This window comes from Fundulus heteroclitus, chromosome 7, assembly GCF_011125445.2.
Source record: "Fundulus heteroclitus isolate FHET01 chromosome 7, MU-UCD_Fhet_4.1, whole genome shotgun sequence".
In the NCBI taxonomy this organism is placed as follows: Eukaryota; Metazoa; Chordata; class Actinopteri; order Cyprinodontiformes; family Fundulidae; genus Fundulus; species Fundulus heteroclitus.
This window is the reverse complement of record NC_046367.1, coordinates 36,449,711-36,462,303: the sequence shown is the minus strand read 5'-3', so window position 1 is coordinate 36,462,303 and position 12,593 is coordinate 36,449,711. Positions and strand designations below refer to the sequence as shown.

The 12,593-nt window shown below is 38.5% G+C and overlaps 1 protein-coding gene across 1 annotated transcript in view; it reads right to left on the bottom strand.

Moving 5' to 3' along the window:
• wnt10a (wingless-type MMTV integration site family, member 10a) overlaps positions 1-3,006 on the bottom strand; it is a 32,945-nt gene extending 29,939 nt beyond the window's left edge. Inside the window, exons 1-2 of the mRNA XM_012876965.3 lie at positions 2,501-3,006; positions 984-1,249 (exon numbers count right to left, since the gene is read on the bottom strand). Of these exons, the coding sequence (XP_012732419.1) occupies positions 984-1,249; positions 2,501-2,574 (340 nt within the window). The 5' untranslated portion in view covers positions 2,575-3,006. The remainder of the gene's footprint in view (positions 1-983; positions 1,250-2,500) is intronic.
• Between the last annotated feature and the right edge of the window lie 9,587 nt (positions 3,007-12,593).

The following is a 12,593-nucleotide window of genomic DNA, read 5'->3' as shown; positions in this document are numbered from 1 at the left end:
AATTTCATTTGAGATTTTCTTTCCAAGAAAGTAAAAGCAATCCTAAATTCTTTCACGTTAAGTATGTTTCCCATACTCAGCGCTTTTTAATTGCTAGGTAGCTAAAAGGGTCCTTCTGGGTTTTTGACGATTTCAACATTTCACCAAATACTTTATAGTACTCAAGTCTATTATTTTCATTTTTTTACACTTCTTTTATGATGAATATAAAATGTTAATTAAGGAATAGAAACAGCTGAAAGCCAAACAAACGCCAACTGTCAGCCACGTCTTCCAGCTATCCAGGTGCTCCAGCTACTAAGAAATTGATGCCTTTTCCAGTCAATGACCTGGGATGAGACCATTTGAAGGCTTCTCAGCTCGAAATATCCCCTTTCATCCTTTGTGGCGAACTCGCAAAGCTCCAAGCACAACAAAGCGTCGGAGAAAACCGATCTGCAAGAGGTTCGGTAATCTGAAGTTGACTAGTTTCTTTTGAAGTTATCTGCTCCTTTGTGTGGGCTATTGGTGAGCAACAGTAATGTGGTTAGGAAGGTCTGCTGGTGACTGGAGATAACCCGACCACTGGACAGCATCTTGCAGGGCAGCATTGATGAAAATGGAAAATGATCTCTTTGTGCCGTTTTTCTGAAGCTTTGAAGAACAATATTATATTAACCGTTGTTTGGGATCTTTTGTATCCCGATGCCGGCTAATCTCCCTGTAAGCCCCATGCTTTAAAGGTACTTCATTGAAGTGTGTTTGAGGAGAAAACCACAAGCCATTTGAAATCCAAATTACCTAGTAGTCTGTGTTGAGCGTTCAACTCCAAAGTCTACAAATTCTTCATCTTCTATGCATTTGGGAAGCACATAAGCAGTTTATTGCCGTAGAAAATTAAAATTTCACTTTTTTTCCCCCAATTCTACAACTTTTTTAGAGGGGATGCAGACAGCTACAGAACAGGAAAGGCTAAAATCTCTGAAGGATGCAGTAAAACGTACCTCTTTTAAAGACTATGCTGTCGTAGGGTATTTTGTTTCTGGTCTCCAGACTGGAACAGTTCCAGCGGTGCCCTCTGAACTGGTGCTGGCACTCGTGGATGGCAATCTGGATCCCCTGGATTGCCGAAGCCGTCACGTCTGGATTACGCATGCACACCTCCAGCTGGCGTCTCGTCAGCCCGGGTAGCGTCAGACAAACCGTGTTGGCATTCAGGATGGGTTCGATGTTGGGGAGCTTCAGACCTAAGATCTCATTCGAATCCACCCTGTGAGAGGCATAAAGTTGGGGTTTATTGGCAGGACGGATCTGTGGCTCAAACCTTTGGCTACCGCTTTGCTAGGTTTTTTTAGTCATTAAAGTCTAGTTAAGACCACCGAGTCTCCTTAAACATGACCCCAATGTTCAGTTCCCACAGTAACACTGAGATGTCCCAAGATGATATTCTCCAATGTGGCTGGGTCCTGTAAAACTAAAACTAACTAAATAAAAATACACACAAAAACTAGTTTGAGTTAACTGCAGCTGCAGATGTGTATGTTTCTTAAACACTTTCCAACCTGTCCATTCTTTTCTTGTTAATTGGATTTTATTTGTTCCTTTGTGCCAGTAGTCAGATTTAATAATACAGGAAAGTTAATTTATAGTTCTGCAACTTGTGTGAAATTAAATAAAACTAGATGATTGCTGGGATCTGTGTCATATTGTGTTGATTTTGTCCTAACATAGCAAGCTGTGTATCAATCCGAGGTGATCCTTATGTACCACTTCAATAACCGGTGGAAAGCCCCTGCCATGCTGCCTCATAAATCAGCCCCGGAGATATAACTTAACAAACGCTTCCCTATTAACTTATAAAGTTATTTTCAGTTCAGAGCAGTTTGTGTTGCAGACCCATCATGTGAACCAACATTCAGCCAACTGCACTTTCAGAGTCCCCCTTTCCAACTTCATAAAGCAATAAAAGCAGCGAGAGGGGGAAAGGTTCGAGAGCTGAAAGCTCTGAAAGGACTCCTGCTTTTCCTTTCATCACCATTACCCTTAAATCACAGGCTGTGTGCGCCTCTGTTCGCCTCAGTCTGATATACACGCAGTCACGAGCATGTGGAGCTCTTGGCAAACACACACCAGCAACTGCTCCAGCACACCTTAACATGCAAATACTCTGGAGTAAGGCAGGGTGCACAGTTTCTTTTACGCACTAAGCCGCTTTGCACGCCACTTCTGTGCAGTTTCTGCAACGTGCTTCACTACTACAGAACTTTCCCGTCCACATGTGATCTGAAGAGGACTTTCATGGCGAGGCGAAAGTTTTTAAATTGGATTAAACTGTGTGCTCCCATGCACAGTTGCAACCTGTTGTGGTTTTTGGCAGCAAGAGGGGAGCAACTACTTTTTAGTTTGCAAAGAAGAAATTTGTATTTTAATGTTCTTTGCTTTTACTCCATAACTTTGATCTTAAGTTGCAAACTACTTACTGAACATATTTAATCAATATCCCCTTTTATATTTAACTCACCTTCTATCCAGCAGACAGATAACCACCAAGACGCACGTCAGTCTGAGGACCGAGTGTTCCATGTTTGCGCTCATTTAAAAAAAATAAAATAAAATAAAGTATTGTCTTTTGAAGTTGAAAAAAAATATATAGGAGGATATTTTAACTCAAATTGGTTCCGGTCTAACTTCTAAGTTCAGGGATAAATAAACCAAAGTCACGTCCGTCTAAAACTTTGCGCTGGACTTGACAGCTCCGACAGCCCTGCGTCCAGATGTGCCAGCCTCATTCACGGGAAGAGGAAAAAAAAAAAAAGTTTCACCAAGCTCTAAAGTCACTGACAAACAGAGGGCTGGTTGCTACAAGTTGGAGGAAAAGTCAAAGTCACTTCTTTCGCTCTCGAATACATCCGCGCACATGCCGCTGTCTCCGCCGCCAACGAGGAGTTTCATTGAAGGAACGTCCGAGAGAAGACAGGCGGCTTCATACCTATAGGCTTCCCTAAATGAAGTCTGCTTGAGTAGTGATGTTTAGTCCTCTAAACTCCTGCTCTTAGCGCTCTGCCAGCCCACTTTTTTTGCGTCACTCGGGGAGTAGGAGAGCGTCGAGGGAGGTCAAGTGCCTCGTTAAAGCAAGATAGAGATCCTGCAAGATAAGGACACCAAAAACACTTAGCCTGCGCCCTCTGTGAAGCAGAGCAGTTACATATTCACTGGAGGGGCGATGATGCTGAGGGTGGCGAAGCAAAGAGGTGCAGCGAAGGTGGAAACTTATTTTAGAGTGTTTAGAGATTTGTATTTTTGGTAATGATGATAAAGTTTGTTATAAAGTGGAGAAAGTTGAATAGTTAGAGCCATGTGCAGCTTTTTGCTCCTTAGGGTTTGGGAGCTGGTCATGCACTGACCGCATTAATTAAACCAAATTTGTTTTATATATAAGTATATATATATATATATATATATGTATATATATATATATATATATATATATATATATATATATATATATATATATATATATATATATATATATATATATATATATATATCTCCATCCATCCATTTTCCAAACCGCTTAATCCCTCAAGGGGTCGCGGGGGGGGGGGGGGGGGGGGGGGGGGGGGGTTGCTGGTGCCTATCTCCAGCGTTATATATATATATATATATATATATAGATAGATAGATAGATAGATAGATAGATAGATAGATAGATAGATCTTAGCTACTCCGGGCTTAAATAGTTATTGGTTGAATTTAACAAGTCTTGTTTCCATTTTATGTTTACTATGAATTTGAAATAATTGTCAAAGAGTAGAGAAGGTATGATAGCAGTTGCCAGCCTATTACTCTGTACCCCCCCCCCCCCCCCCCCACACACACACACACCACCTCCTTCTGCTAACAACAAACTTTTTTTATTATACTTTTTTATTTTTATTATATGACTTAACAGGAGCATCAGGAACTGTTTTTGAGCCCTAATTTTAGAGTTTTGGGGCTTTAAGCTTAAAATAACAGTATAAATAAACCTAATGGTCAAGCAAAGTGATGTAAAATCTCTTGGCAATACGGGCCAAAACTGTAAAGTAGAAAATATTTGTGGGCCACAAAAATAAACAACTAATTTCATTGTGTATTTTTCTTTGACATTTTAGACAAACAGACTATGGAATATTTAAAAAAAAGGAAATGAAAATAAAATTTTATCTGTAATATTGATAGATCCATAAAATCAAACAAAATATCCCACTCTTTTCCCTGATTACGAGAAATGAATTTCATTCCTGAAATTGTTGAGTCATTTGTCAAAGGCTATTCGCAGAAACAAGAACAGGATATGGGGCTTTGTCACACTTTTTTTTTTCAGAAATGCTTGCGTCAACTTGTAAATTGCCCTTGCTGGTCGATCAAATTTGTACTACTCTTTGATTATAGTTGGGAGCCGTACAAAATCATTCTGAGGATCACAAATGCTGCTGTAAGCTAGTTAATAACGACAACAACAACCACGGTGATATGTATTTATACAGTGACACTGACAAACATCCTATCCGAAGAAATCAGAATTTAACTGTGCTAAATGTATTTTTGCTTACCACACTTTTGTATTTTTATGGCACTGGTGGCTCGTTTGTTTTCGCACAGTAGGCTGACAAAAAAGGGGATTTGAGAAAGGGGTCAAGTTATGCGGCAAAGGACCTCAGGCCTCCATATACAGGTTGTGCTCACTACCCCTGCTCCATCGGAGCACGCCCCTTGCTTGCTTTTAATGCCAGACAAGTGGAATGCTGATGTTCATTTTCTGTGCTGATAGGAGTGTCGAAGTTCGCAAATAAACATTTCGGGATGTCAGAGAGAGTACAGCCATGGTTGAAGCCACTGCCACCTGACCTTGAGGCACCAACCTGCTTTGAGAAGAGGGAGAACACTTTAATGTCCAGTCACAGTTTTTGTTTTTGGAAAATCTTGATTGTCTGGTCTGGGTAGATGAGCATTTGTGCAGAACTGCACACAGGGAAGGATGGATCACATGTATCCATCCAAACCTAAACTGTCTTTTCAGTTCTCCACACAGTTTTGTAATGCAGTATAAGTATTCAATGTGCGCTTGTTGAATTTCTCCGTCAGATGAGGAGAGTAGGCTGGGATCTGTTCCACTAAGACTGGGTCTGAAATGCCCAACCAGGTCAGAACCCTGGGTTTTCTACTTGAAAGGTACCGATGTTGAGCAGAGTTATTAAGAACCAATTTAGAGACATATGACTTCATATCAGGAAAATGATGAGCCATAAAAGGAGAATTTGATTTTTTTTATTGTGGACTAACAATTCTAAGTTCATTCCATTTACTTTTACAAGTTCAGTTTTAGTTACTGTTTGGTGTTAATGTTGTCTAGCAACACAACAATTTACTGAAGGCTTAAAAAAAAAACTTTGATGTTTGGTTTAAAACAGTTATTCTGACAGATGTAAAACAGATGTCGACATGTGCGCTTTATCCTTTCACATCAAAACCTTTATAGCATTTAATAAAACTGGCAAGTCTTGTTTTCTGCTATCTTTAGGGATTACAAAAAGTACATAAGGTATCGAAACATGGCATGAAGGGGCCCGATTAAGGCTCTTCAAATAAGTAGTTGCATATCAAGTTTCAGGATTCAAGATATATTTTATTTCCACTGTGTTGCACAACGGTTTCTGTGACATCCCCAAATTGCATGAGTACAAATAAATAACCAAAAAAACAGAACACAGACAAGAAAAATAGAATGAACTATAAACTAAACAATAATCTAAAATCTATAATGTGAAAACACAATGCTATAGTATTAAAACAAAGGTAAGTTAAATGCTAAAATCAGCAATAAGAAGTGCAAACTCTTTCAAAGGACAGTTATTTAGTGCAACAAATGTTGCTGCACAGGATGTTGTGAGCATAAACGTTATTGTACATATTGAAAAGAATATTTCACTTAAGGCGTGTCATAGCTCTCGTCACAACAACTGGCATTTATTTCGTCTCTTCTCCCATGCTGTTCAACATGTCTTTACGTCGTTCGACATGCCACTCCATTTACTCCTTCTATGACTTTCATGCCGTGAGAACTGTACAAATACAAATATATATATGTATATCAGCTCAAACAAAGGCTGTACATAAAGTCAATAAAAGCAAAATCTCGCACTGCATAAGTACGAACAAAATGCATCACTAAAACAAGTAATCATACCTCATTAGCCGCTTGTCATGAAGAGAGGTTCTTGGCACGCCTGGATCATGCTTTGCAGTCTAGCTTCACAATTAATTCAACCGTAGCAGCACACAGGTACTAACAATGGTTAGTTTGGCGGTTGTCTGAAATGACTCCAGTCATCGATGTATCAATTGCCTATTTCACAATCATGCTTTTTCAGGCATGGGTAAAACCGCACACCAACGCACACACACACACACCTGCACAAGCACACACAGCTAAGGGCCCTAATTTAAAATATAACTTTGTTATTAGGATTTTGCTAGAATACGATCTACAACTTAATGTATTTTTGCTAATCCAGTTGAAAAAGCCTTACATGTTATAGAGTCTTGTTAAACACAGAGTGATATATTTCAAATGCTCATTTTATGGCCATTTAATGTTATGTTCGACACAATAATGCATATGGGAAACTTGTACTGCAGATTGTCACTGACCATAAGGATGTTATGTTGCACAACCACTTATCAGGTTTCTGACATATTTACTTATGTCATCTGTGTTTGATATAAAAACAGGTTTGATGCATTTTAACATTTTAACTGTGACTTTATAAATACATTTTCACAGCACTGTGTACAAATAAAGTGAAATGACTGAATTTGTTTACTCAATCTTATCTAATAAAGTTCTCTTATTAGACCCTTTGCTGACATACTAGCAAAATCAGTTCGGAGGAATATTTTGACTTGCTGCAGTCATGCCTAAAAATCTCCATTACTCAGATAATGTAATGAATAATGTGATTGCTCACTTACTTTCAATTAAAAAATAACTCAGTGTGTTTTGAACCAGGTTCCAAGTCTGTCAATGTGAAAATGTTCTGCTCTCTGAGTAAAAACAAGCAAGGAGAAATGAGGACTCGTTAAATTGTTGGTTCCATTTTGCTGCTCAACCTCCTTTGTGTGTCATTGCTTTAATCTCGCTATTTAAATGACTATAAAGTACAACAAAAAAGTTGCCATGTTAATGAATGCCACATGATATCACTCATCCTGGCGCTTTATGAGTAGCTTAGAATAAAGATTCAGAAACCACAAATAAAAAGGCTTTCCCCACCAGCACAGGGAAGCAAGCATTCTGCCAGCATGGAGTCACCAGAGTGGTTAAATACAACATTGGTTTAGCGTTCAGACGTAATTAAGTTGCTGTACACAAATTTATAACATCAGAGAAATAAACCCCATGAGGGGGAAAAAATAAAAAAAATGTCTCATTGGAATTTACCAAATGCACCCTGACCTGAAAGATTTGGAAAGAGATGGCAGAGCTGTCCAATTTGGGCCTAAATATTTAAAGGAATTTGAGAAAAGCTGGATATCATGTGGACTCTGTGGTTTTGCTACCCTGACATTAGTTCCACGGCACAATATGTCACTTAAATACTTAAAGTTTCTCTGTCACAGATTATAATGGAGTAAAATAAAAAAAAACATCCCTTTATGAATGACAGATGTTTGTAAACATGGTGGATATATTGAACCAGACTGCAGTAATAAAAAACAGAATACACATTTAGCACAACGAAGTAAGGCAGTGTTGGAGTTATCCAAAAATATGTCAAAGTTAAGTGAAGTTTTTTAAAGAACAGTGTAACTGCCTAAAATGCCATATACAGATAAGATTATGAAACAAAGAGTATTCAATTTGGTATTTTGGAAAAGAAAAATATGAAGCGTTAAAAAAAAAGCAAGATGTGACATAAGCAAGAATAAATCAATTATGGAGGGAGAAGTCTACATGTTCAGAAAATATGAATGAGTGAAGGAAAAAGTATGAGTCATGTGTTTAAAAAAATTATGAATATATGAGCTGGGCTACTTACCCATTAATTTATGAACAGCATCAGAAAAAGAAGTGATGCATAGCAAAAGAAGAAAGTGAGCTAATTACAGAGAGATGTTTGGTGCCGTTTACAGGAATCAGGTCAATGGGACACATATGAATATATTAAAAGCAAAAATAAACAAAAAAAATAAACTGATGAGGAATCACAAAGAAGCTATTAAGAAGTTGGAAATGTGATCAGATAATATAAAACAGACCTTGGTGAAACTCCAAACTCACTCAGCAAAACAAAAACTTGGTTATAGTCATACCGCTCACTATTACAGATTGTATATTAGACAAAATTTGACACAGTCCTGGCGTACATTTAACAAAATGCAACACGGTAGAAACTAAACATAAAGTCTGCTGCTGGCTCAACTTTTAAGTCAGCAGATCTTCACAGCGAATTTTGATATTTAGTTAGCAAATGTGCCTATTTATTTCATTCTGTGGGACTGACTGCGAACCGCACACACATACTTACACCCATTTGACACAATGAAAAGGTAAGATTGATACGACATAAACAACTACAGCCGCTTAGATTTATTTTGCCTAAACTTCGGTTTATGCTTTCATGACACTCAGTTTGTCTCTCTTTTGATTGGCACCAATTTAACAATCACTGCATTGTTATGTTTGACTGGTAGGTAATTTATTAACCCACTGATGGAAGCTGTTGTCTTACAACGACATCACTGAAGTAGAAATAAGATGACACTACTATGTACTGCTATGGAGATATTGGTAATATAAGCTATTTAAGGAGGACAGATTCATCATTTATCTGTACACTGTACCTTGTATAGAGTTGAATAAATTGGTAAATTGAATATCCAGATGCTCTTGTTTGTAAAAACGCCTCACGGCTTCCAGCAGGACTGAGTTCCTGTAGCGTTATGCCCTGCGCCTCGGAAAGATTAGACTGTGGCTGAAGGGGCTTCTTTGTTAAATGTCCGAAGCATGAAGCAGGTGGGAGGTGATTTATTGACGAATGAGTTAAGCTTACAGAGCATTCTCACTTCTGCCCCCTGCTGAACTCTGTCTAGTAGAGCCCAACATGTGGAGCTTAATTTCCCAATCGCTCTATTCATCCGGCTCTTGTCTGCTTTGCAGGCTGCCTCTCTATCGCAAACCACAGAATAGAACGTTTTGACCCCTTTTGTACTGCTCCTCCATGTGTGTTGTCCCGTATAGCGTCCTGTCCAGCTATATCCCCAGGTACCTGTGGTTAAAAACACCGTCTCCCTGGAAAGCTGCTGACACTAGTATGGATTCTCTCCTCCTCAGGTTCACGTTTCCTTTGTCTTTGAGATTGTGCCTGCCCCAGTCCACAAAGATGGGCTGGACCAAACACATCAAGAATCAAGAACGTTTTAGTGTCACTATGTGTTGCAATAATGACAATATTGGCGGGGCGGGCCCAGGCTCAGGATTCACAAAAATACACAAACACAACAAGAAATGATCTTCATCTTTTGTTTTCAATAAACAAGTTCATCGCACTGGCCAACCACGTCACTCCCCGAGGGGCTGAAGCATGCATATAGTCTGAGCTAATGGACTCATTTTGACGTCAACGGCAGATAAGGTAGTTCTCTGACTGTTTGGGTTTGACATAAATGTGTTCTTCACTGCTTCCCTGACTGACTCTGTTGCCTTTTGTTCACTTACACTTGAAACTGGATATTTACAAAAAAAACTGCATGAAAGGACACAACATCACATTCTGACATAAAATGACCAATTAGGATTTCCAATGTTGTATACTATATTTTCAAAATGTAAGACTAATAAGTTAGAAAGTAACTTTCTTTTAATTTATAGATTTAAATATTTTGAAATTATTTTACTTTAAAATACTTTTGAGAAAGCTTTGGCCTCTTATACAAAGCTTGCATATGCACAAAACAGGGCATGACACGGTCACTTTCCATGCAAAGGTTGTGATCATAAAAAAAAACTTGACAGCAACTCTCATCTGTGCAGTTTAGGGGTATGGGAAATTAGTGACACAGATGGTAAAGCAGGGAAATGCAGAAATACCACACCATGGTTTCTCTCAGATGCTCAACTTCACTCAATATTAGACATTAAACATCAATCAACTTTGTCATAAGCATTGAAAATCACATGTAGATAGATAGATAGATAGATAGATAGATAGATAGATAGATAGATAGATAGATAGATAGATAGATAGATAGATAGATAGATAGATAGATAGATAGATAGATAGATAGATAGATAGATAGATAGATAGATAGATAGATAGATAGATAGATAGATAGATAGATAGATAGATAGATAGATAGATAGATGTGCAAAAACATTATGGAACAATTCTAACACCTTCCACTTCGGAACTAAAGCCCATTTTGTATTTCCCCTCTTTTCTCCTTTTTTCAGCCATCTGCCTTAAAAACATGCACAATATCCCTCTCTTCAGCAGAGCGTATGTTCAGTTTCATCTATTAAACATGATGTGAGAAAAACTTCAGGGCTACTCTCAGTTAAACTTGACTCCTCTGTCTTGAAACATGGAGACTTTTTATTTTTAACACATGTGATTGCTAGCTCGTTTCACAGTCCTCTGTTTTGTTACGGAGAGCTTTTGTTTTAACATGATTTCCCTGTGAAAGCATTTATATTTATCTTCCTCTGCTTTCTCTCTCTCGCTTTCCAGAGGTCAGTTAGATGAAATATGAAAGTGCAAAGCATTTAATTTAATAATATAGCAAAACACTGCATTTTTTCCACTAGAGTCAGTTATTTTAAGCAACTGGAATTTCAAGTTTAATTGAACCTTCATTCGGCAGCTGAGTAAAATGCTCACAGCCTTCTGCAGAAGATTTTCTGAATATCATTCTGAACATTTCATTTTCAATATTGTACAGTTTAGTAGACACATAGCACTGATTTTAAGTAGTTAAACTGCAGCATCCTGTTTATTTTTCATCAGTTCCATCTAGTGAAAGATGTGCTGTGAACCAGTTCTCTAATGTAATGTCCTTAACTTGATTAGACTTGTCCTTACAGAGTATAGTATGGTAAATTACTTCTACTTGTACAGTGCTCTAGCTAGTCCGACGACCCCAAAGCGCTTTACACTACAATCAGTCATTCACCCATTCACACCCTGACAGTGGTGAGCTATGCTAGTAGCTCACTATACTATAGCACCATAGTACATCCACAGGGGTCAGGTTCCCATACATCGGTGCCACTGGGCCCTCTGACCACCGCCATCAAGCAATGCGGATGAAATGTCTTGCCCAAGGACACAACGACTAAAACAGTCAGAGTGGGGGATTAAACCGGTAATCCGCCACTTGCCGGATGAACTCCTTAACTCCTATGCCACTGTCGCTCTACACTATACTATACTATACTATACTATACTATACTATACTATACTATACTATACTATACTATGCTATACCATGCTATACAATGCTATGCTATACAATACTAAACTATACTATGCTATGCTATACTATACTATACTATACTATACTATACTATACTATGCTATGCTATGCTATGCTGTGCTATACTATACTATACCATACCATACTATACTATACTATAGAATGACAGTACTATACTATACTATACTATAGAATGACAGTACTATAGTATACTATGCTATAGTATAGTACATTATAGTATGGTCTAGTATACTATTAGGATCTGAGTCAAAGTGCTGCAAGCCACTTAACCCAAGCTACCTATCGACTGCTGTAAGAGTGTGTGCGCCTCTTTGAGTGCAACTAGGTAAATGTAGCTAATGTGCATATTACTTTCAGTGGTCAATATCATTAGAAAAGTAAAGTATAGTACACCAAAGTACATTTGATTGGCGCTCTGATAGATTGAAACCTGGCCATTGGCATTACATAGAGTCAGAAAGAGATTTGACAAGTTTAAACTTTATTGGTACAAGGAGCTGCGATTGACTGGCGGCCTGTCCAGAGTGTACCCCCCTCCCCACCCCCCACCCCGCCTCTCGCCCATTGACAGCTGGAGATAGGCACCAGCACCCCACAAGGGATAGAAATGTTAGAAAATGGATGGATGAATGGTACAAGGAGAAAAACCTTTGCTCTCAACGAAAACCTGAAGACCAGCCTGAAATTTGGCAGAGAATGTAGAGAAGGATCAGGACCTCTGGAATAGTTTTCTTTGGTCAAAGGAGTCAAAATCTATATTCTCTTAATACCAGAACAGCTAAGAAGATTGGCACAAGCTATGTAAATTAATCTTCCAGGAATGGAAGCTCATACTAACCGTCACGGTTTACGCAGTTCTTGGTTTTAGTACTTATCAGATCAGCCTTGTTTCAGGTCCCTTCTGTAATGTATTTAGCTTATTCCCTGTATCTAGTTATCCTCAGTTACATTGAGATTGTCTTTCTTGTTTATCTGTTGCTCTCTCTTGCCCCCTGTTGCCACTAACTCTCTCTCCTCAGTTGTTCTACCAGCTTCTTCTCCACACCTGCCATCAATTAGTCAGTCTACCCCTGCCA